At 40.4% G+C, this 25,107-nt stretch overlaps 1 protein-coding gene across 4 annotated transcripts in view; it reads left to right on the top strand.

Annotated features, from left to right (window-relative positions):
* HSDL2 (hydroxysteroid dehydrogenase like 2) overlaps positions 1–25,107 on the top strand; it is a 94,188-nt gene that overhangs the window by 53,104 nt on the left and 15,977 nt on the right. For 3 of the 4 annotated variants that reach the window (XR_010109101.1, XM_003810855.6, XM_003810857.5), the window contains 3 exons: positions 7,208–7,402; positions 10,468–10,539; positions 22,747–22,896. Coding sequence is in view for 3 of the 4 variants with exons in the window: in XM_003810855.6 (XP_003810903.1) it covers positions 7,208–7,402; positions 10,468–10,539; positions 22,747–22,896 (417 nt within the window). In the remaining variant the exon portion in view is untranslated. The remainder of the gene's footprint in view (positions 1–7,207; positions 7,403–10,467; positions 10,540–22,746; positions 22,897–25,107) is intronic. The other variant, XM_034928858.3, reaches the window with a different exon arrangement.

The raw sequence follows: 25,107 nt of genomic DNA, 5'->3' as shown, positions 1-25,107 counted from the left end.
AGGCAGCAGGCCTTGTGAATGGGGGTCAGGAGAGCGGTCCAGGTTGGAGATAAAAAATCTGTGGGTTATCAGCATATAGAACATATAAAAAGCCACAAAACTACATGATACCATCTAGGCAGTGAGTAGAAGAGAAAGGACCATTGTCCATTTCAACATTGAAAGGTTGGGAGGAAGAGAAAGACCCACATAGGAGAGTAAGGTAGGAAGATGAAAGGAAGATGAAAGAGGAGATGAAAGCCGACTGAAGAAGGAGCGTGGGGAGTGATACAGTTTGGATGTTGTCTCCACCCAAATCTCATGTCAAAATGTCACCCCCAGTGTTGGAGGTGGGGTCTGGTGGGAGGTGATTGGATCATGGGGGCAGCTTTCCCCTGAACGGTTTAGCACCATCCTCGTTGGTACTGCCCTCACCATAGTGAGTGAGTTCTCATCTCCTTTTTAAAAGTGTGTAGCACACCCCCTGGCTCTCTTGTTCCTGCTTTTGCCATGTGACGTGCCTGCTCCCTCTTCACCTTCCTCCGTGAGTACAAGCTCCCCAAGGCCTCCCCAGAAGCCAAGTGACGTTGGAGCTATGCTTGTACAGCGTGCAGAACTGTGAGCCAGTTAAACCTCTTTTATAAATTACCCAGTCTCAGGTATTTCTTTCTTTTTTTTTTTTTTTTTGAGACGGAGTCTTGCTCTGTTGCCCAGGCTGCACTGGAGTGCAGTGGCGCAATCTCAGCTCACTGCAACCTCCGCCTCCCAGGTTCAAGCGATTCTCCTGCCTCAGCCTCCTGAGTAGCTGGGATTACAGGCGTGCGCCACCACACCTGGCTAATTTTTTTGTATTATTAGTAGTGACGGGGTTTCACCATGTTGACCAGTCTGGTCTTGAACTCCTGACCTCAGGTGATCCACCCACCTAGGCCTCCCAAAGTGCTGGGATTACAGGTGTGAGCCACTGTGCCGAGCCTAGGTATTTCTTTATAGTAATGCGAGAACAGACTAATACAGGGAGTGATCAATTGCGTCAGATTATGCTGATAGTTCTTACAAAATGGGACTGATCGTCGGGTTTAGTAGTCTGTACATCCCCTTCACATCACTTACAGCGTTTGTAATTATTAATTTATAATTATGGTTGTTCAGTGTCTTCTTTGCTAGAATGAAAACTTCTTGAGGATAGGGACAGTGTTTGCTTTGTTTGTTTTATTATAGTCATTGTAGACATTCAATAAATATTTGATGAGTGAGTAAATGAGTGAATGAATGTGCAATATGATTACCTTCTGCCTAGCTCCAAAATATATTCTGGACAAAGCTTATATAATAGGCAGAATGTTCTGTATCAGGGAATATAGAGGGCATTATCCGGTCCAGCAGGAAAAATCAGCTCATTGCTGAGATCTTTGCTTTAGCTTCGAGATACTCATTTTAGAAGGTTTACTAGACATCTTGGAGCCAGTGATGTTATTTGGTCCTAGACTTGATGACACACTAAATCCAATTTACAGTCATGTTCCTTGTGGTGCATGGTATGATGAATTATGTACTGGATGTTGTGTTTTGTTTTTGTTTTTTGAGACAGAATCTCTGTCACCCAGGCTGGAATGCAGTGGCGCCATCTCGGCTCACTGAAACCTCTGCCTCCTGAGTTCAAGTGATTATCCTGCCTCAGCCTCCTGAGTAGCTGGGACTACAGGCATGCACCACCACACCTGGCTAATTTTTGTATTTTTTTTTTTTAGTAGAGATGGGGGTTTCACCACATTGGCGAGGGTGCTCTAGAACTCCTGACCTCAAGTGATCCACCCACCTCAGCCTCCCAAAGTGCTGGGATTACAGGTGTGATCCACCGTGCCTGGCCTACAGGGTGCTTTTGAGACATAGTAGCTCAGGAGAAAGGATCAGAGCAGTAGATTTTCAAAAGTAGGTAAACAATTGAAATGAGATCTCAAGGGGATGTTGGAATTTTTCAAAAAGGAGAACTGGGAAAGACATTTCTTGGCAGAGGGAGCGACGCATGCAAAGATTGCAGTTTGGGAAAATACTTTCTGTGCGGTGGAACTACAAGGTTGGTGTATGTATGATAGGGTGTGGGCTTGTTATTTCCCACTGAACTTGAGCAACTCAAGTTGTACAGGTTGACTGGAATGTTGGGTGAGTTTGAGAGTGTGGGGAAGATGGATGAGATGGATGGTCTTGTCTGCCAAGTTTAGGAGCTTGAATTTTAACCTATATTCAGTGGAGAGCCACTGAAGAATCTTAAAAGCAGAGGATTAATAATAAACTGGGGAAAATAGGAGCAGTGAAGTAATATGGTTGCTGATGAGGTTTAGGAAGTTTAATCTGGCATCTGAATATGGGATGGCTTGTAAGACTGTAGAGAGAAGAGGCAGGAAAGCTAGCTAGAATATTACATTATTCATGAGTGAGGCAATGAAAATGGAGGAGTGAAAATGGATTTGAGAGGGTGTTCAGGCTCTTGGCTGTTTGAGAGGCCTCTATTTAAAAGAAAACACTCATCTCCTCATCTTAGACGACAGCGTAGAGTGACTCTCTTTATGTCAGCTGGAACCAGAAGTAATCTCCCAACATTATTGCCTTTCAAGAAAAAGGAGATTTATTGTGCTTAACGGAGTGGGTACAGTGTAACATACATTATCCTCAATCAGAGCAGTGTCCCGGTCTCCCACTTGGCTTCTCAGCTGCATGTTCTTCTCAACACTGACTTCATTGCTCCTCCTGGTTTTAGCACTTCCACCCTGCTGAATTCAGCACATCCAGAGAAAGGATCAGAGGGCCGGCCTCTAGTTGTTTCACAACATGGAATTTCAGGCTTCCAACTAGGTCACCTCCAGAATTGTAATTTTTTTCTTTTTATAAGACCTGTTTCATGGTTCTTGCTGAAATGGAGGGTGGGGAAGGAGAGAGGGATGATGGCTGCTATTCACAGTGCCTACTCTTACCTCATGACTGGTCTGGGCAAGTATGGTAGAAGCAGGAAAGTCCACTTTTGGGTGGATTTGATTTGGGCTTGGGGTGGGGAGTCTGGGAATGGCAGCTACTGATTTGGTAATGGCTACAGAGAGGAAGGCAGTAGAAGTACCACAGAGCAGCTGCAGACTTCTGTCACCTGGACTATATTACAAATAGATTTGGGAACTCAGCTAACCAGGGAGGGTGAGGCGACAAGGTGGCAGCTCACCTCCTTCCTGTCTGGTGCTAGAAATCAAAACCTGTTGACTAACTAGGTTAAACAGTTTATACCATTTTCATTGATTCTGACATGCCCATGCTTTATATTTGTACATCTCTGATCTCAGTCTGTATCTTACAATGGATGATATATCATAGTTTAATTGGCAGCTTTTTTCTTTCTTTAGTGGTCCCTAAGGTAATGGTGCGCTGTATAATCAGTGGTATCATTGGTTCAGTGGATACACACATGAGTGTGTGGACATGTTTGGTGGTGGCTGACAGGTGTCAAAGAGGGGAAACAAGCTCTCTTCCCAGAGAAGGAGTCATCACAGGCAATGCTGATATTTTAAGCCTCATACACACTTCATATGTTTATGTGAAAGGAAATCTTTGGTCTTAAGACTGTTGGTACTGTCTGTTTTCAGGCAGTAATCTCTTAGCTGTTATCAGGAGAATCAATTGGAAGCTATTAGATGTCTCTTCAGTTATTTCTTAATAAGACTTAAGTTTTCAGGTCGATGTTGTTGACTCTTGTGATCCATGGCTTATCTGCTTTCATTATAAATTTCGCTTATTTTCTTTCCCAGAAATCATCAGTGAATTTCATTTGATTGATCCTACTGTTAACCTGCTTTCATTGTTACCAGTTTTTTCTAACCTATTGGGTTAGCTTGTTGGCATTGCAAAATCTGTGTTGAGAAATACTCAATGGCCCACTCCTTGAGTTTTGAGTGCCTAGTTGTACCTTCTTTGTATCTTTCCTAGAAAGATTGTTAAAGTAATGATAGGTTGGAGGAACATTTCTTATTCTATAGACACTCACACACACACACAGCATGTATATACTTATACATGACATATTTTATTAGACTTCTAATTTAGAGTTTTTAAGGATTCTTGTACAATTCATGTAGTTTACATGGAGACTAGCAGTGTGCATGTATGCATATAGTCTCAAAACAGATTATACTCAATTATGTACAGAAAAGTTCTGCAGTTTTCGGGAGTGAGATGATAACTGAACTCCAAGAACTTTGGTTAACAAGGTTAACCATTTAGTTGCATTAAGGATGAGAGCCTGGCTCTGAAGTCAGGCTGCTGGGTGTTTGAATTTTAGCTTCTGTGACCTTGGGCAAGTTACTTAACTTCTCTGTGCTTCACTGCTCCTATTTATAAAATGGGAATAACAACAGGACCTACCTCAGGGTTCTAAGAATTAGGTAAGATAATGTATGTAAAATAGGTAACAGCATGCCTGGCACAGGGTACACTTAATGAATGGTAGGTGCTATTTTTAATTTTATTTTATTCATTTTTAATTTTTCTGTTTTTTTGACAAACAAATGGGGTCTCACTCTGTCACCCAGGCTAGAATGCAATGGCACAGTCATAGCTCACTGCAGCCTCAAATTCCTAGGCTCAAGCAATCTTCCTGCCTCAGCCTCCAGAATATCTGGGATTATAGGCTCTAGCCACAACATCCAGCTGCTATTTTTTTTTTTTATTATTAATAAAGGATCAGTTCAAGAGTGAGACCAGAGCTCTTGCTCTTGATCTGTTGGTTAAGGAAAAAATTATTTCTAGGGCTGGACACGGTGGCTCACACCTGTAATCCCAGCACTTTGGAAGGCCAAGGCAGGAGGATGGCTTGAGCCCACGAGTTGGAGACCAGCTTGGGAAACATAGCAGGACCCCATTTCTACCAAAAAAAAAAGCTGGATATGGTGGGAGGGTGAGGTAGGAGGATCGTTTGAGAGCCCAGGAGATCAAGGCTGCAGAGAGCCATGATCTCACCACTGCCTTTGGCCTGGGTGACGGTGTGAGACCCTATCTCAAAAAAAAAAAAAAAAAAAAAAAAATTATTCCTAGTAAATGATTTTTAGTTATGAAGTAGAAAAGTGTCTTCTAACTCAGTGCTTTCAAGAAATTCCCTAAATTAATTGAACATTAAACAAAATAGGGATGTAAGTTCCATGAAGGTAGATGCCTTATGTCTGTTTTGTCAACATCTGTGTCCTTAATATCTAGAATAGCGCCTGACTTATATATAGTAAGTGCTTAATAACTATTTGTTAAATGAATGAAAAAGGGCCAATGGCTCTTAAAAGCTACAGACATTTCATCTTATAGATGAAAATATGTAAGTTATTCTAGTATGTAATAATTTAAAATTGTATTTTAACAATATATGGAAATAAGCTTTAACTAAAGTACTAGAAACTCACAAACCTAAGTACATTTAAATAAGTTGACTTTCTGTGAACCTATGAATTATGTTGGAAAGTAAATAAATAAATAAATAGACTTTTCTTGTTTGATGTAAACTAGGATATATGTAAGAAAATTGAGATGTTACTGTTGACAATGTGTAATTAATAATGTACTGTTAATTGTAGAGTTTAAAGTTACTTCACATAAGAGACATAATTTTAAAAGTACACCTAACATGGTAAAAATTTTATGCAAACATTAACAGCAGTTATCCCTGGATAGGGAAATTATAATTAATTAAGCAATTTTTTCCTTTTACTTCTCTTTATTTTCTTTTCTTTTCTTTTTTTTTTTTTTTGAGACGGAGTCTCGCTCTGTCACCCAGGCTGGAGTACAGTGGAGTAATCTCAGCTCATTGCAACCTCTGCCTCCCAGGTTCAAGCAATTCTCCTACCTCTGCCTCCCAAGTAGCTGGGACTACAGGCGCTCGCCACCATGCTTGGCTAAGTTTTGTATTTTTAGTAGAGATAGGGTTTCACCATGTTGACCAGGCTTGTCCCGAACTCCTGACCTCAAGTGATCCACCCACCTCGGCCTCCCACAGTGCTGGGATTACAGGCGTGAGCCACTGCACCTAGCTATTTTCTAATATTTTCTACAAAACAGTGTTGTGTGAATTTAAAAAGGACCCCCAGAAATCCAACCAATATTTATTGAGTGTTTTTCAAGGAACCTATTCACTGACTAGGTGAAAGAGTTTATACTACTTTCATTGATTCTGAGATGCCCATGTTTTATATTTGTACATCTCAGATACCAGTCTGTTTCTTACAATAGATGATATATCATAACTTAATTGGCAGCTTTTTTGTTTCCTTAGTGGTCCCTAAAGTAATGGTGCACTTTATAATCAGTGGTATTGTTGGTTCAGTGAATACCCACAAGAATGTGTGCATGTGTTTGGTGGTGGCTGACAGGTGTTAAAGAGGCGAAACAAGCTCTCTTCCCAGAGGAGTCATCACAGGCAATGCTGATGTTTTAAGCCTCATACGCACTCCATATGTTTATGTGAAAGGAAATCTTTGGCATTAAGACTGTTGGTACTGTCTGTTTTCAGGCAGTAATCTCTTAGCTGTTATCAGGAGAATCAATTGGAAGCTATTAGAGGTCTCTTCAGTTATTCCTTAAACAGGCATGCAAATTCTTGAGCATTCTAAATCAGAAAGTTCATTGAATTTTACTTTGAGTCTTATGGTTTGGTCTGTAGTATAAGGCAGTGTTGCAGAGTAAGGAACATGTGTTTTCCACCCAGTTCTCTCCGTAGAACATTTGGTAAATCCTGGGGCCAGGCGTGGTGGCTCATGCCTGTAATCCCAGCACTTTGGGAGGCTGAGGCGGACGGATCACAAGGTCAGGAGTTCGAGACCAGCCTGGCCAACATGGTGAAACCCCGTTTCTATTAAAAATACAAAAAAATTGCCAGCAGTGGTGGCGCACGCCTGTAATCCCAGCTACTCAGAAGGCTGGGTTCAATCACTTGAACCCAGGAGGCAGAGGTTGCGGTGAGCAGAGATCACGCCATTGCACCCCAGCCTGGGTGACAGTGCAAGACTGTCTCAAAAACAAAAATAAAAACAAAAAAACAAAAAAAAATTGGCAAATCCCTTAAGCAATCTGGACTTTGTTTTCATCATCTAAGAAATGAAAGGATTAGCCTTGATAATTGTGAAGGGTGGTGCTTGCTTGTTACTTCCATAGTTTTATTATTTGATTTGGAGTTATGAGTGTATGTGTGTGTGTGTTTTCTCTACAGCCATACACACTGCTGCTATGGATATGCTAGGAGGACCTGGTATCGAAAGCCAGTGTAGAAAAGTTGATATCATTGCAGATGCAGCATATTCCATTTTCCAAAAGCCAAAAAGTTTTACTGGCAACTTTGTCATTGATGAAAATATCTTAAAAGAAGAAGGAATAGAAAATTTTGACGTTTATGCAATTAAACCAGGTAATGCTTTTGTAGTTTTTGAAAGTAGTGATACGTTTTTCCATATTTTCTGCAATGAACATATCTGTTTTTTGTGTGTGTTTGTGTGATTGTAAAATGAATGTGTTCTTTTAAAAGCTGTCTTCCCAATGAAGGAAGAAAACCCATACCAACACAACTTAAAAAAAAAGATGAATGAAAAATAGAGGTGAGTTGAGGGCTTTTGAAGTGATATATATATATAAGCACAGAAAGTCAGATCAGTTACTAGCCACTTCTAAATCTCGAAATAAGAAATGAAAATTATTTTTTAAAGTTGGTCTTAAAATCACAGAGTAAAGATTTTGTTCAAGAATATGTGGTAACAGATGGTACAGTAGTGGGTTATGTATTTATTTATTTATTGATTTGAGAAAGGGTCTCACTCTGTCACCCAGGTTGGAGTGTAGTGGCGCAATCTCAGCTCACTGCAACCTCCACCTCCCAGGCTCAAGCAGTCCTTCCACCTCAGCCTCTAGAGTAGCTGGGACTATAGGCATGTGCCACCACACCTGGTTAATTTTTGTATTTGTAGATGTGGGGTTTCACCATGTTGCCCAGGCTGGTCTTGAACTCCTGAGCTCAAGTGATCTGCCTGCCTTGGCCTCCTAAAGTGTTAGGATTACAGGCGTGAGCCACTGCACCTGGCACAGTAATGAATTTTTTTGTTTAAAATAATTTATGATTGTGGACTCTCTAAATATTTGTCTCTTAAGCGCAGTCTCTTAGAGTAGCTTAATGACAGATGGTGTAGATGAGTGGGCAGGCTCTGTCTCATGGACAGTAAAGTGATCTGAGAAGCTTCTAGAAAGCCCTCTTGTTAAGTAACTCTCCCTCTCTGAAATTGGGGATGATAATGATAATAATGGATTTTTACCATATAGAATATGATGTATTCTAATATAGCCATACATAGGAGTTATATTTATTTGCGCTAAAGTATATTTTAAATATTATTCATTAAACTGAGCTTCTAAACGACACAAACCACGTTTATATTCGTATCATCCCTGGTCATCTCTGCAGTTCAAACTAAAGTAAATAGCGGATTATAGTTTTACAAAGCACTCTTATATGCATTATCTATTTAGCCTGCATAACAATTCTGTACGGAAAGTAATGCTTAGTGATTAAGAACACGAAATTTGGGAGAAGACAACCCAGCTTCATATTGCAGCTCTGCTGCTCACTGCTATGCAGCTTTGAGCATGTCACCCAGTTTGTCTGTCTCAGCCTCAATTTCCATATTGGTAAACTTAAGAGAATGATACATTTCATACAAGATTTTTGTAAAGGCTAAATGTGATAATGTATAATGTGTTTGGCACAGTGCCCAGCATATAGTACACTCAGAATATTTAGTAGTTAATATTTACAAGTGGAAAAACAGGCTCAGAGAGATTGAGCCTTTGCCTAAGAGCAGATGGCTAATAGGTGGCAGAACCTGACCAGATTCAGGTCTTCCGGGTCCTGGTACCCAGGAATATAATTATTACCTTAGGTTTTAAAGACACAGTGTAATTGTGCGCAAGTTTTAAAATTTTATTTAAATTAAAAATCCTATTAAGTATTGAGAACTTAAAATGACCAGATACTATGATATTAGGATATAACAAAGATGAATTCATTCCTGCCCTCCAGAAGTTTGCTTAAACTTCTGAAAAAGAGAGAGAGAGAGGCAGGAGACCGAGGCAGGAGGCTCATTTGAGCCCAGAAGTTTGAGACCAGCCTGGGCAAAACAGCAAGACCCCATCTCAAAAAAAAAAAAAGAGAGAAAAGAAAAAGAGAACAATTGAGATTGTTAACATCTCACTGTACTACAGTTTTGAAGGCTTTGTGGCCTTTAAATCTTCTAGTGTGCACATGTATTGGAGTTATCAGTGTAATTAAAACAGTTAACCTATTTGCTAACCACAACCATTAGCTGAAAATAAGACCCAGTGGAGGCTGTGTGCAGTGGCTCACACCTGTAATCCCAGCACTTTGGGAGGCCAAGGCCAGTGGATCGCTTGAGCCAAGGAGTTCAAGACCATACTGGGCAACATGGCAAAACCCCATCTCCACAAAAAATAAAAATGAGTGGTCAGGCGCGGTGGCTCACGCCCATAATCCCAGCACACTGGGAGGCCGAGGTGGGTGGATATCCTGAGGTCAGGAGTTTGAGACCAGCCTGACCAATATGGTGAAAGTCTATCTCTACTAAAAATATGAAAATTAGCCAGGCATAGTGATGGGCACCTGTAATCCCAGCTACTTGGGAGGCTGAAGCAGGAGGATTGCTTGAACCTGGGAGGCAGAGGGTGCCATGAGCTGAGATCGTGCCACTGCACTCAAGCCTGGGCGACAGAGCGAGACTCCGTCTCAAAAAATAAATAAACAAATAAATAAATAAATAAAAATTAGCTGGATATGGTGGCTTGCACCTGTGGTCCCTGTTACTTGGGAGGCTGAGGGAGGAGGATCACTTGAGCCCAGGAGGTGGAGGTTGCAGTGAGCCAAGATCGTATCACTGCACTCCAGCCTGGGTGACAGTGAGACCCTGTGTCAATAATAATAATAATAACCCAGTGGAATAGGATGGAATAGGATAGCTTAGTGTTCATGATGATGGAGTGAGAGGAAGAGGGAGAGAGAGAAGAGACCCAAGTGCACTAATGCTGAGAAGAAAGTCCTTCTTAAGAAGGGGCCCTCTGCTTTTAGGACGGCAGGTAAGAAATAAGTCCTGACAACTTTGGAAGAATGTGGGCCAGAAGAGCAGTGTAGGATGAGAAGGGCAGAGGTTCCTGGGAGAGCAGGTAAAGGCTTTACAGAACAGGTGATCTTTTGGGGATTAAATCTTGAAGATAAAATTTATCAGAGGAGAGAAAGATAACTGAATTATGAGAAAATTAATTTAATGAAGATCAAGTCATTCGACAGTTCTCACAGAGGCCTTTTCTGTTGCACCAGAAAGATTTTTAATAAAATAGATACGTTTATTAAACAGATGTTAAAATCTTACTATGTTGTAGTTACATTAACCTAATGGTTTGGGGTCAATTTTTCAGGTCATCCTTTGCAACCAGATTTCTTCTTAGATGAATACCCAGAAGCAGTTAGCAAGAAAGTGGAATCAACTGGTAAGATCTAGACTATATTTTATGTTAGAAAATATAAATCCTAACTTATGTATTTCTTTCAAAATATGGAATTGATCCTATAACAGTGACATTTCTGCCTTCTGTTTTTAAACTGTTTTGTACTTTAAACAAGTAATGTGAGATCTCAGTTAATTCTAGTAAAGAAGGTTGTTTTGTTCATCTACCAGTAAGAAGTTTTAATAAGGCTGGGCACAGTGGCTCATACCTGTAATCCCAGCACTTTGGGAGGCTGAGGCGAATGGATCACTTGAGTCCAGGAGTTTGCGACGAGCTTGGGCAACATGGCGAAACCCCATCTCTACAAAAAAAATACAAAAAAAAAAAAAAAACGTTGGGTGTGGTGGCACGAGACTGTAGTCCCAGCTACTCAGGAGGCTGAGGTGGGAGGATCACCTGATCCCGGGAAGTTGAAGTTTCAGTGAGCCGTGATCGTGCCACTGCACTCTAGCCTGGGTGACACAGCAAGACCCTGTCTCAAAAAAAAAAAAAAAAAGAAGAAGTTATTAATATATTCTTTGCGTTTGGTTAAAAACAAGTCGGAAAAAACTTTTTTTAGGTTTTATTTATTTTCTTTTGCACTGTCTTTAGGTATTTCATGTTGATATGTTATTTTGAGGAAAAGTGTGTCATATATCAAATACATCTAACACCATTTCCACAGTTTGTGTTATGTGACTATTTTATGAAAGAAATCAACTTCAAAGGAGGTTTGGGTTTTACTTTGTTTTGTTTCTGTAATTCATAAACAATAGTGCCCTTGAATTGGTCCAGAGTTTACATTTTAGACTTTGTGTTCTGACATTTTACCAGTGGCTTACTTGAAGAAACACTTTAATGAATACCTGTGGGAAGAATTTCTCTCATGGTTTACTAATAAGAATGGCTGTGCTTCTTCTGGGCCCTTACCTTATTTTTATCTTATAGATGCTATGACTCTCATCGATTTTTTTTTTTAGAAGGCTGATAGAAAATGTAGGGATGAATTTCCTTGATACCTTTAGCAAATCTGTGGCACCTTACTGCAATGCATTTTAGAGCCAAACCTTATTTCCAGCTTTCTTTTATTTATTCTTTATTATTTATCTTTTCTTTTTCCAGATTTTTATGGTAATTTAAAAAAATTACTTAGGTAATAAAAAGGACTTTTTTGTATTACAGACAATTTAAAACAATAGAAAGGAAAATAGTTACTCATAATCCTACTACCCAGAGTATTAAAACCAGGAAAAACAAGACTGTCAGTCTGTTTCTCAAAAGGCCTCTTACAGAATGGTGGAAAATACCTAGAGAGCTTATCAAACTCTAGAAGAGTCTGGTCTTCAAGTTAGTTAAGTCCCAAACTCCGATTTTTGCCCAACGCCCTAAGGTTGGATCTGTCTTTTAGAAGAAGGCATGCATGAACTGAGATCATTTAAACTCCAAATTTTAAATAAGAACCACTTATTGATCGTGTATATTCATTTTGTTTATTCAACAAATATTTACTGGGCACCTCCTATGTGCCAAACACTGTGCTAAGTACTTTACATGCATTGTCTTGTTTAATACCATTAATCCCCAAGACAGATACTCCCCTCATTTTACAGCTGCAATTGCACAGCCAGCAGGTGGCAGAACCAAGATTTAAACTCATATTTCTCTGATTTCAAAGCCCATGTCTTTAACCAGTAAACTTAAATGGCTTTCCTAACACTTGAATACTTAGTCTTTTAAATTTTAGCATATTCTTAGTCTGGGCAACATGGTGAGACCCTGTCTCTACAAAAAAATAAAAAAAATTAGCTGGCCATGGTGGCACATGCCTGTAGTCTCAGCTACTCAGGAGACTGAAGCAGGAGGATCCCTTGAGCTCAAGAGTTTGAGGCTGCAGTGAGCTATGATTGAGCTACAGCACTCCAGCCTGGGCAACAGAGCAAGACCCTGTCTCAAATAAATACGTAAATTAGCACATTCTTTCCCCTGATAATCCAGTTTATTAATTTATAACAAACAGTTGCCATCTCATAGGTTAAACATGTAGGTGCTTGATCAGCACATTCTCTTCCTTTGGATATAATTGTGCATGAAACAGAATCGTAGTCAGAAGGTCATTTCATGACCGTGGAATCAGAACAAGGGAGTTAGATAGGTAGAGTGTAAAATCATTGTTTACTGGCATCAGGCTTTGATAGGGATAACTTTGCCTATAGCCATCTCCACATAAGCAGTGCTCTTACCCTTAAGGTTAGAAGACTCAAATTCCTTTGGCTAACTTCCCTCACCTAATGCTGCAGGAGCATTTACTTCTGTAGCTCTCTTTTTTTGATTCTGTGTGGTTCAGTCAATAGCAATTTTACCTGACCTTTTCTGTAGATAAATTAATATACTCATATAGATAGTAGCCTGGGCTATAACTTACCTCTTTCAGTTTATTTCTTATGTCCTCTCATAGTTCAGCTCTTTGAGAACCATGTGTATCCCTTGTTTCCAAAGGGGGAAGAGGTTCACCTTTCTATTGCACCAACAACTTATAATAACCCCTGTTACCATTTCATTATACCTTTTCCAGTATTCGTCGTGTGTATGTTAGCTCTTATATATGTAATTATTGTAGACAATGGACCTAGTTTTAAATTGATGGGTTTTTTTTTTCTTCCCATCTTAAAAGCAATATCAACCAGGCATAGTGGCTCACGTCTGTAGTCCCAGCACTTTGGGAGGCTGAGGTGGGAGGATCGCTTGAGCCCAGGAGTTCAAGACTAGTCTGGGCAACATGGCAAAACTTTGTCTCTACAAAAAGTACAAAAATTAGCTGGGTGTGGTGGTGCATGCCTGTAGTCCCAGCTACTTGGGAGGCTGAAGTGGGAGGATCACTTGAGTTCAGGAGTTTGAGGTTGTAATGAGCTATGATCAAGCCATTAAACTCCATCCTGGGTGAGAGAGTGAGACCCCTGTCTCAAAAAACAAACAAACGAAAATGCAATACCATTATTTCTTCATTGATTCCCCCCACCCCTACTCTCCACTGGAACACAGGGAGCCCACTCAGTCTTGTTTTTTTTTTTTTTGACTTCCAGCTTATTTTTGTTTTTATTTTTTATTTGGTTTAGAGACTGGGTCTCACCCCGTTGCCCAAGCTGGAGTGCAGTGGCTGGATCATAGCCCACTGCAGCCCTCAAAGTCCTGGACTCAAACAATCCTCTCACCTCAGCCTCACCAATAGCTGGGACTAGAGGTGCATGCCACCACGTCCAGCTAATTTTTAAATTTTTTGTAAAGAGGGGGTCTTGTTATATTGCCCAGCCTGGTCTCAAACTCTTGGCCTCAAACAATCATCCTGCCTCGGCCTCCCAAAGTGCTGGGATTACAGGCATGAGCTATGGCGCTGGGCCTATTTTCCTTCAGTTACAGTTTTAATTGCTTCTGTTCCAGTTGTTCTGGATTCTCAGAAACACTTACTCTTACCTTGGCTCCCCTTTCCCTTTCCCTGCAGTTAGCACCATTTCTCACTGGTTCTGGCTTTCTCTTCTGTATTCTGGAGACCTTGTTAAGTTTGTCCTCTGTATTAAAAAGGACAGTCTGATAAGATGTTCTATAGCTTAGTTTCTGTTCCATATTGTCTCAAATGGTTAATTTGCTATGGTGCTCACTTTCTTTTTCATTTTATCCTATTGTCTTTTCATCACAGCCAGTTATATATAACTTTCTGTCCCTGTTTCATATAGTTTTTTTTTTTAAGGCTTTATTTATTTATTTTTTTGAGACAGAGTCTCTATCACCCCGGCTGGAATGCAGTGGCATGATCTTGGCTCACTGCAACCTCCACCTCCCAGGTTAAAGCAATTCTCCTTCCTCAGCCTCCCTAGTAGCTGGGATTACATGGGTGTGCCATGTGGCTAATTTTGTATTTTTAGTAGAGATGGGGTTTCGCCACATTAGCCAGTCTGGTCTCAAACTTCTGACCTCAGGTGATCCACCCACCTTGGCCTCCCAAAGTGCTGGGATTACAAGCATGAGCCACTGTGCCTGGCCAAAGCTTTATTTTTTTTTTATAGCATAAAGTTTTAGATTCACAGCAAAACTGAGAAGGTACAGAAATATCATATATCCCACACATGCATTACTTCCTTCCTTAGCAGCATCCTCTACCAGAGTGGTACATTTGTTAGAACTGATGAATCTGTATTGACACATCATAATGATATAGTTTTCGTGTGGAAGAATTCTTGTAGGTTTCATGGTAAATTAGTTGTAGATATTTGCTCTTCAGAATAGCCTCCATTGCCTGTGGCACATTATTTTTTTCATAGGCATCAGGTTTTTTTTTTTTTTTCTGTTAATTCTTCCTCATATTAGGAGATATCTCTAGAGCTAGTGTAGTCAAAGGCAGGAATGTGTAGGTTGCTTTTGGCTCCCCTCCCTGTCTATATGGAGGAATTCCTTTTTCTGAGCTGTAGTTTCAGATGTAGCACCTGTTGGGCAAATAGCTCAGGCCAGTGTGCAAGGCTGACATGTGACCTTCCTTTACTTCCTCTGTTTAAAACTACTCTCCAGGCCTGGCTCAGTGGCTAATGCCTGTAATCCCAGCACTTTGGGAGGCTGTGGTGGGAGGATCGCCCGAGGCCAGGAGTTCGAGATGAGCCTGGGCAATGTAGCAATAGCAAGATCCCATTTCTACAAAAAATTTTTAACAATAGCCAGGCCTGGTGGTATGTACCTGTGGTCTCAGGTACTTGGGAGGCTGAGGCGGGAGGATCACTTGAGCCCAGGAGTTCAAGCTTGCAGCAAGCTGTGATTGTGCCATTGCACTCCAGCCTGGGTGACAGAGGGAGACCCTATCTCAAAAACAACATGAAACACAACAAAAACACAAAAACTACTCTCTCCTGGAATGCCCTGCTGCCACGGTTCTTCCCCTCCCCATCCTTGTCAGCCATGCCTTGGGGCATGTACTTCCCAGGATGCTCCACTGCAGGACTCCCCTACTGTCTGTTTATCTTATTTGGGAGCTACAAGCTTTGGAACTGGATTTGAAAGATGAGGATGAGGAATCACATTGAGTGTGTCTTGAAAAGTAGCATGTGTAAAACAGAGAGACAGCTCCTGATCTTAGTTGGTACAAGCCCAGAGTCTGATCCAGCGCGAGCCTCTCTTCTTTGTTCGGGTGGGCAGAGGTATTCTTTGAGATCTTTCATGAGGGAAAGCACAGGAGACCTGTCTTTCTGGGGCTGACTCCATGTACCTTAGAGCTGCTGAACCTCTCTTCCTAGATTCAGACAATAGATTGTGTATCAGTCTAGGTGATATTCAGTATTTCCCCTTTTGTGTGTGTGTGCATTTTTATATTTATTCAGTGTGAAGTTAGGAGAGCCTGTGTCAGGGACTACCAGCCATATGTCATCTTCTTTTGTGTACTGGAATTCTATAAATATCTCTTTCCCATTCTGGCTTACATATTTGTAGTCTGATGGCTGCACCTTTAAAATCTATCACAGGTTTTTTTGTCTCCTGAAGTTTTTTTTCTCTTGTGCAAACTCATCATGTTTACGTCTCAATAATCCAGGTGATAAATTATGCAATTTATCTCTTGGCAAATGTCTTTCAGGGATAAAGTAAAGTTTTTGCTGCAATCTCCTTGGCACCTCATATGTAGATGATATATCTTGACTAATATACAAATCACCTGAAGTAGTTACCCACAAGGAAGGGAGGGGTTCCAGCAGTTATTTATGTGACAGACTCAGTTCTCTCTGGTGTAACTGCTAAAACGAAACACATGACCTGCCTTTGGAAACATGAAGGAAGCCTGTGTCTTTGCTGCCCTTGCTTTAGCAGCCTCTGCTTGGTCAACTTCTGGTGAGTTTCACATCTCAGCACTGTGTTCAGCTTTTATGTTGGCTATATAAAAAATTAGATTGCTAAACATAGAAGGAAATGTGGAGGAAATATTTATTACTCAGTGGATAAAATTGCAGGCTCTGGAGTCAGACTGCCTGGATTTAATCTTGAATTGCATTTGTTTTTATTAAACAAATTGAAATGCTTTCTGGAACAAGGCAAGTTAAAAATAAAAAGGGGAAAATTAACTTTTGTATGTTCTGTATCTGGTCACCATCATGAGTTTTTTGTTGTTGTTTTTAAAGACATCTAATAGTTTTTGAGAGAGCATGAGTACTCATTGAAAGCATAGACTTTGGAGTAAGACAGATCTGGGTTCAAATCCGGTGCCCGCCACTTATATTTATCATTTTGGGCATATCACTTCAGCTCTCTGGAACAGTTTTGTCACCTCTTACTTTCCTTGTGTAATTATTGTGAGGAATAAGAGTGATGGTACATCATATTGTACATTTGATGCAGGAAGTTCCCTGTAACTATTGGTTGCTGTAGTTATTATTATCTTAAATTTTCTACATGGTAAAACTTCTTGTCTGCATATAATAATGTCTTTCAAGGATGATTTCTGGCATATATTTTAATACACTGACTTGAACTTCCAGGAGGTTCATTAAAACTATTTTATTTTAATTATCCTTATTTTATTCTTAATTTTAATGAGAAAATCTTCACATTTTACCATAAGTAAGGTGTTAACATTTGTATAGGATGGACATTTTTTTAATCAGAGAAGTTAGATTGGTATCTATTTTTAGTGTAATAAACTTGTTACATTTTAAATATGGTAAATGGGTACTTTTTCTATTCTTTATTTCTTTCCTCCTTTCTTTCTTTCCTTCTTTCTTTTTTTATTTTTTTATTGAGACGGCGTCTTGCTCCGTTGCCCAGGCTGGAGTGCAGTGGCATTTTCTTGGCTCACTGCAACGTCCGCCACCTGGGTTCAAGCGAGTCTCCTGCCTCAGCCTCCTGAGTAGCTAGGATTACAGGCTTGCCACCCAGCTAATTTTTTTTTATTTTTTTATTTTTAGTAGAGACAGGGTTTCACTGCATTAGCCAGGATGGTCTCGATCTCCTGACTTCATGATCCACCCGCCTTGGCCTCCCAAAAGTGCTGGGATTACAGGCATGAGCCACCACACCCAGCCTCTCTCTATGTTCTTTTCTTTGAAGGTTTGAAATACCTACTAAGTCATTTGGGTCTTTTCTGAAGTTATTTCTTTCAAAACTTTTATTTTATTCAATTATAGGCTTTTTAAAAAATAAAAACCCAAATTATCCATTTGAAGTTTCAAAACCTATTTAAGAGTTGACATGTGGTATTTCACCTACACAATTTTTTAAAGTTTTCAAACTGTTTTATCTCTTTCCTCTGTTTTTTTTTCTTTTTTTTTTCTTTTAAGACAAAGTCTCACTCTGTCTCCCAGGCTGGAGTGCAGTGGCACAATCTCGGCTCACTGCAACCCCTGCCTCCCAGGTTCAAGCAATTCTCATGCCTCAGCCTCCTGAGTAGCTAGGATTACAGGTGCACGCCACCATGCCCAGCTAATTTTTGTATTTTTAGTAGAGATGGGGTTTCACCATGTTGGTCAGGCTGGTCTCAAACTCCTGACCTCAGGTGATCCACCCACCTTGGCTTCCCAAAGTGCTAGGATTACCAGCACGAGCCACTGCGCCCAGCCTCTTTCCTCTGTTTTAAAAATTATTTTTCTTTTTTCTTGATTAGTTGCTGATTTTATGGTATCTTATTTTTTTCTCAGAAGCACCAGACTTTAAATTTTATTTCATTTTTAATTCTACAGCTTTTCTCTTTTCTGATTATCTTTTTAATAACAACTCGAGATATAACTTACATATACCAAAAAATTCATCATTTTAGGCCGGGCATGGTGGCTCATGCTTGTAATTCTAGCACTTTGGGAGGCTGAGGCAGGCGGATTGTCTGAGCTCAGGTGTTCAAGACCAGCCTGGGCAACATGGCGAAATTCTGTCTCTACTAAAAATACAAAAAATTAGTCGGGTGTGGTGGTGCACGTCTGTAATCCCAGCTGCCCGGGAGCTGGAGGTTGCAGTGAGCCAAAATCATGTCACTGCACTCCAGACGGGGTGACAGAGTGGAACTCTGTTTCAAAAAAAAAAAAAAATTCACCATTTGGAAGTGTCTAGTGATTTTTAGCATCTTCCCAGAATTGTGCAACCATCTGATTCCTTACTTTTTTTACTTTTGCTTTATTGTTTTCTCCTTTCTGCTTTCTTTGAGGTTGTTTTTGTTCCTGTTCTTACTTGTTGGGCTAATACTTTATTGTTATTTCTTTTAAAATAATGAAATAAAGTTTGTGCATTTATCCCCTTAACATAGCTTTGGCTACATCCAATCGATTTTGTTATATACTTTACTCAATTTTGATAGCATTTTAAATTAGTCTGTATAGAAAAGCTTAGTACGGGCAGGGTATCGGGGCTCACACCTGTAATCATAACACTATGGGAGACAGAGGTGGGATGATCACTTGAGGACATGAGTTCAAGACCAGCCTGGGCAACATAGCGAGACCCCATCTCTACAAATAGAAAAAAATTAAAACATTAAAAATGTAAAAAGAAAAGTTTAATACAGAAGTATAAAAAAAGCATAGAACAGGCCAGGTGCAGTGGCTCACGCCTGTAATCCCAGCATTTTGGGAGGCCGAGGCAAGCAGATCACCTGAGGTCGGGAGTTCAAGACCAGCCTGGCTGGCACGGTGAAACCCTGTCTCTACTAAAAATACAAAATTAGTCGGGTGCAGTGGTATGTGCCTGTAATCCGAGCTATTCGGGAGGCTGAGGCACAAGAATCGCTTGAACCTGGGAGGTGGAGGTTGCAATGGGCTGAGATCATGCCACTGCACTCCAGCCTAGGTGACAGAGCAAAACTCTGCCTTAAAAAAAAAAAAAAAAAGTATAGAACAGCTTAAAGAAAAATTTTAAAGTCACCTGTAATCCAATTATAAGTACATTTATATTTTGGCTTATTTCCTTTCAACCACTTTTTTTTGGCACATATAATTTAAAATGTATACCCAGAAATAAATATTTTACCAGTAGGTTCATATTGTGTTTTTTATTTTTTTAAGAAAGAAGCTTTATATATATTATGTTTAATTGCATAGACTCCCATTTAATTTAACATTACTTAATTATTGTGAATGTTTTCCATGTCTTCAAAAACAACTTTTTGAGGCCAGGTGTGGTATCTCATGTCTGTAATCCCAATCATGGGTGGCTGAGGCGGGTGGATCGCTTGAGTCTAGGAGTTCGAGACCAGCCGGGCCAACATGGTGAAACCCTGTCTCTACAAAAAATACAAAAAATTAGCTGGGCGTAGTGGCACATGCCTGTGGTCCCAGCTACTCAGGAAGCTTGAGCTCAGGAAGTTGAGGCTGCAGTGAACCTTGACTGTACCACTGCACTTCAGCCTGGGTGACAGAGTAAGCCCGTCTCAAAAAACAGACAAAAAAAAATAGATAAATATTGGAATTCATAGCTCAATTTTAAAATTGGCTTCTAAATAATAATACCTTATATTAATAGTAATGTGTCTCATTCACTTACACTGGTGTACATTTGGAAAATAACTGGGAAGGGGCATTGCTCAAATAAGCATTGCAAAGGTTATAAAGTATTAGGTTATTGTCACTGAAGCATGGGGAATACCTGTTTCAAATTGAACTGGTGAAGACGAACTATTGGCCACATTTATGTTTTCAAATTGTAGAATAAATATGTACGTGTGTATGTATTTACATATTCAGCCTTATATTGTTTAATTCAGTGTCTATTCAAAAACTGTCTTATCTAAAATAGTCTTACATTCTATCCCAGCTCTTGCTCTTTTTAAAGTAGAACCCATCACTTCTCGACTTAATTTTATGTATGTATGCATGTATATGCATTTGCATATTGTCTGTCTATACTAGTCAGTTTTCTTTTAAGTCTGCATCTGGCTTGGTGTCATGGTAATACTGACCTCACATAATTAATTAGAAAGTGTTCCCTCCTCTTGCATTTTTTTTTGGAAGAGATTTGAAGGATCGGCAGGCATATAAGAATAGATACTGTGCGATTGATTCCATTTATTTGAAGATAAACATGAGACAAAACTAATATATGGTGTTAGCAATTAGGAGGGGTTGTGGAGTGGGCTTCTGGGATACCTGTAATATCATCTTTCTTGACCTAGGTGGTGATGTTTGATCTGGATACATCTGATCACTGTTTCAGAATGTGTGTTACATGTCAATAAAAAGCAGTGTCATGCTAAGTGCAAGGCAGAAGAAGTGGATTGCCCCCAGTGCAGGCAATAAAGGGGTACACTGTAGTAAAATTTTAAACAATAATAAAACAGGCTAAAAAAATTCTTTAAGGCTTTCATCTCTAATATCTGTTTGTACTTTAACTTATAAAAGGAAAATGATTTTTTTTATTTGTGGAAACATCATAACGAAAGGCAATTTATATTCAGTATACTTTATGAATTAATAGCTTACTTTATACTATGGAGTATATTTATGCTGTCAATTAGATTTCATTTAATAACCTTTGAGGAATTGTATTAGACAAGATGGCTGTGTATAATTTGAGTTGAGAAACAGATTCACCTTCAGCCTAGAGCACAGATTGGCCTTGGAGTTAATTTAATTAATGAATTGTTCTTACCTGTTTCTGGGGGCAACTACTTAGCTGCCTCTATGTGATTCTAGAATGATAAATAAAGGAACAGAGAGGCGGGGCACGGTGGCTCACGCCTGCAATCCCAGCACTTTGGGAGGCCAATGTGGGTGGATCACCTGAGGTAAGGAGTTTGAGACCAGCCTGGCCAACATGGTGAAACCCTGTCTCTACTAAAAATTCAAAAATTAGCCGGGCACGGTGGTGGGCACCTGTAGTCCCAGCTACTTGAGAGGCTGAAGCTGGAGAATCACTTGAACCAGGAGACGGAGGTTGCAGTGAGCCGAGATCAAGCCACTGCACTCCAGCCTGGGTGACAAAGCGAGACTCTGTCTCAAAAATAAATAAATAAAGGAACAGAGACAGTATTGGGGGGCAGCATCATGATATGGGAGCAAAGCAGTCCTATGAACTGCTGTCTTCTCCCCTGGCTGATCATATGTTAAGTTGTTATAGCCAGTGGGTTAAGTGAATGCAAGTTTTAAAATGTTGCAGGTAACCTCCATTCCCGTGACCTAGTGTTTCCAGAGAGGGCAGCCTGTTAGTCAGGGGACTAACAGTTTAACCTCCCTTTTCATCTAGTGGGAGGGATAATCTGAATAAGTGAGATGGGGAGAAGAAACTGAGGTTGTGTGTCAGACCCTTCTGAGCATTCTCTCTGAGCAGGCTGTCCTCAGTTTTTTACATGATCTCTACTTAAGAGCATTTCCAACCGGTGATGGGAGGATGCAGGGTCAATCCATGGGTGAAAGGACTAGGTGAATAGATTGAATTTAGAGGTGGAGTGATTAGAAAGTACACTTGGGTGTTGATTCAAGCTATAGTCTTCAGTTTAGCTCCACCAGTTCCACAGCTGATATTTTGATTTCCAACTTTCTGATTCCAATGTCTTTTTGTTCTCATTTGGTTTTAGAACTGAGAGAAACTGAAAAAGGAGTGATTGATTATCATCCCTAATACTCCAGTAGTTGTGTTTAGGTCTGTTTCTTTTATTTATGTTTTTGAGACAGGGTCTCCCTCTGTCACCAAGGCTGGAGTGCAGTAGCATGATCTCGGCTCACTGCAGCCTCTACCTCCCAGGCTCAAGTGATCCTCTCACCTCAGCCTCCCAAGTAGCTGGGACTACAGGCACCAACCACCACGCCCAGCTAATTTTTGTATTTTTTGTAGAGACAGGGTTTCTCCATGTTGCCCAGGCTGGTCTCGAACTCCTGGGCTCAAGTGATCCACCCGCGTTGGCCTCCCAAAGTGCTGGAATTACATGCATGAGCCACCACGCCCAGCCTTGGCCTCACAAAGTACTCAGATTATAGAAGGTTTGTTTATGATAAATATTTATAGTTTAGTAGTATTTTTTAACCTAATCTGAAAGTCAGCCTTTTATTTGGAGAGTATAAAGATTTACATTTATAGTCATAATTGATGTGTGTTTGACTGTTATTCTGTCAATTTGATTTATGCTTTTAGATGCCACTTAATGCATTTAAAGTCATTTTGGTCAAATAGGTCTAATTGGTGGCAAGTCTGTCCTGCTGATTGATTAATTCTGTGTGGGGTCCTTCACTGCCAAGCATTAAGGTCATTTGCTTCAATAATATCTTATAGGTGCTGTTCCAGAATTCAAAGAAGAGAAACTGCAGCTGCAACCAAAACCACGTTCTGGAGCTGTGGAAGAAACATTTAGAATTGTTAAGGACTCTCTCAGTGATGATGTTGTCAAAGCCACTCAAGCAATCTATCTGTTTGAACTCTCCGGTAAGGACTGCATCTGGTAATCTGAAGTTTTTATGAAACAAAATGGGGTGTTTCCTTTGGAAGAAAATCAGCGTCCAACAGTGATCCCCGGATAGTTGGCTGCATTCAAGACCCTTACTCTTGAATGTAGACATTCAAGAACAGCAACCATAACTATTGATTTGTTTTTGTTGTTGTTGTTTCTTTGAGATGGAGTCTTTGTCACCCAGGCTGGAGAGCAATGGCATGATCATGGCTCACTTCGGCCTTGACCTCCTGGACTCAAGTGATCCTCCGACCTCAGCCTCCCAATGACTTTTATTTCTAGATTAAGATCAGCGCGTATGGACACATGTAAAGTAAAATTTTATTACAAATACTCCCAGTGTTATATAACTCTGGCATATTTGAGGGAAAATCCTGCTTAGAAGGGCATATGGATCCTGACAGGTAGTATGATACAGTAATTTATCAATCATAGGCACCTTGCCATTTTTATCTTTGACATTACCAGGTCAGTCTGAAGGTAGTCAGCTTTTTTTTACTTTTTTTGTTTTTAAAAATTTATAATTTTTTTTTTGTGATGGAGTCTCGCTTTGTTGCCCAGGCTGGAGTGCAGTGATGGGATCTGGGCTCACTGCAACCTCTGCCTCCCGGGTTCAAGTGATTCTCCTGCCTCAGCCTCCCAAGTAGCTGGGATTAAAGGCACCCACCACCACACATGGCTAATTTTTGTATTTTTAGTAGAGGTGGGGTTTTGCCATGTTGCCCAGGCTGGTCTCAAACTCCTAGCCTCAAGCAATCCTCCTGCCTCAGCCTCCCAAAGTGCTGAGATTGCAGGTGTGAGCCATTGTGCCCAGATGGTAGTTAGCTTTTAAAAATCTCTTAATATTGTTCTTCTCCATATAAAATTTACACATGTTAATAATAGTGTAAGAACTAGCTGCCAGGGATGGTGGCGTGCAGCTGTAATCCCAGCTACTCAGGAGGCTGAGGCTGGAGGATCACTTGAGCCCAGGAGATCAAGACTGTAGTACACTGCGATCGCATCTGTGAATAACCACTGCACTCCAGCCTGGGCAACATAGTGAGACCCATCTCAAACAAATAAAAGTTAAGAAACAGATAAAATTTGTGTTAAAAAAAAAAAAGGCTACCTCAGCCCCATTATACACAAACTTTTTTATTCTTCGTCCTCTCTGCTTTATCTTAATCCATCTTGCCTTCCTGTTCTTACTTCCTTGCCATCCTTGGAATCCATCATCCATGGCTTTAGTCACTCTCTTGCTTGTGTCCTAAACTTGCTGGACCCTTTGTGCTCATGCCATCACCTGTCAAAAGCCCAGTCCTGGCTGAATCAAACTCTCTGGCTGCTCCACAGTTGCATCCAGGCTGCAAAGTTTTGGGGGAGGAAAGGAAAAAAAAAAATCACACCACTGGGTGGATCTGTACCAGTAGAAATTGACTATTGCCCCACTTCAGCTGAGGTTTAAGCAACACTTCAGAATTCTGTGTTTTTGTTGTCAGCTTACTGCTGCATTTTCCATAGTGACTATCTTAAACTTTCTCAGTGTTCCTGAAATCTCCCATCTCTCCCTTCACCTCTTCCCTGCCAGTGTCAGCAGATAATTCCACTTGCTCTTTGACAGAGGTAATAGAAACCTGCAGACAAAAATGCCTTCAGCTTCCTGCCATCAGATATCAAATCAATCATGATAGGCATCATCCTTGCCTCCTTCCCTCTTAGTAGAATGGAGCTCAGCTCTCCATCAGTGCATCTCAAGCTCTAATGTCTATACCAAGTACCTGGGATCTTCCTAAAATGCAAAATAATGATTCAGTAGGTCTGGAGTGGAGTCTGAGATTCTGCATGGCTGACAGGTAATGACAGTATTGCAGTCCATGGATCATACTTGGAAGCAAAGTTCTAGATCCCATTTTCCCTGGCCTTCTCAGGAATGTTGTGCCATTAACTGAACCTTGTCCTCAATCTGTTCATCTTGCAGCCTCCTTCCCAATGGTATTTTAATGTTCTCAATTCTTTTCTAACTTTAAAACAGAACCCAGTGACAATAACAAACCACACAGCCCATCTTTTTTCTCCTTTTCAGAGCCAGACTTATTTTCATCTACCACTCATTCCCCTGAACACACCCTGCTGATACCATTTGTTTCCATTTCACAGAATTGGTTTTCACCAAGGTCCTTGATGACTTCCCTGTCACCAGTGGG

The sequence above is a fragment of the Pan paniscus genome, chromosome 11 (assembly GCF_029289425.2).
Source record: "Pan paniscus chromosome 11, NHGRI_mPanPan1-v2.0_pri, whole genome shotgun sequence".
NCBI classification, from domain to species: Eukaryota; Metazoa; Chordata; class Mammalia; order Primates; family Hominidae; genus Pan; species Pan paniscus.
The sequence above is the reverse complement of the archived record's forward strand: the minus strand, read 5'-3'. Positions and strand labels throughout refer to the sequence as shown.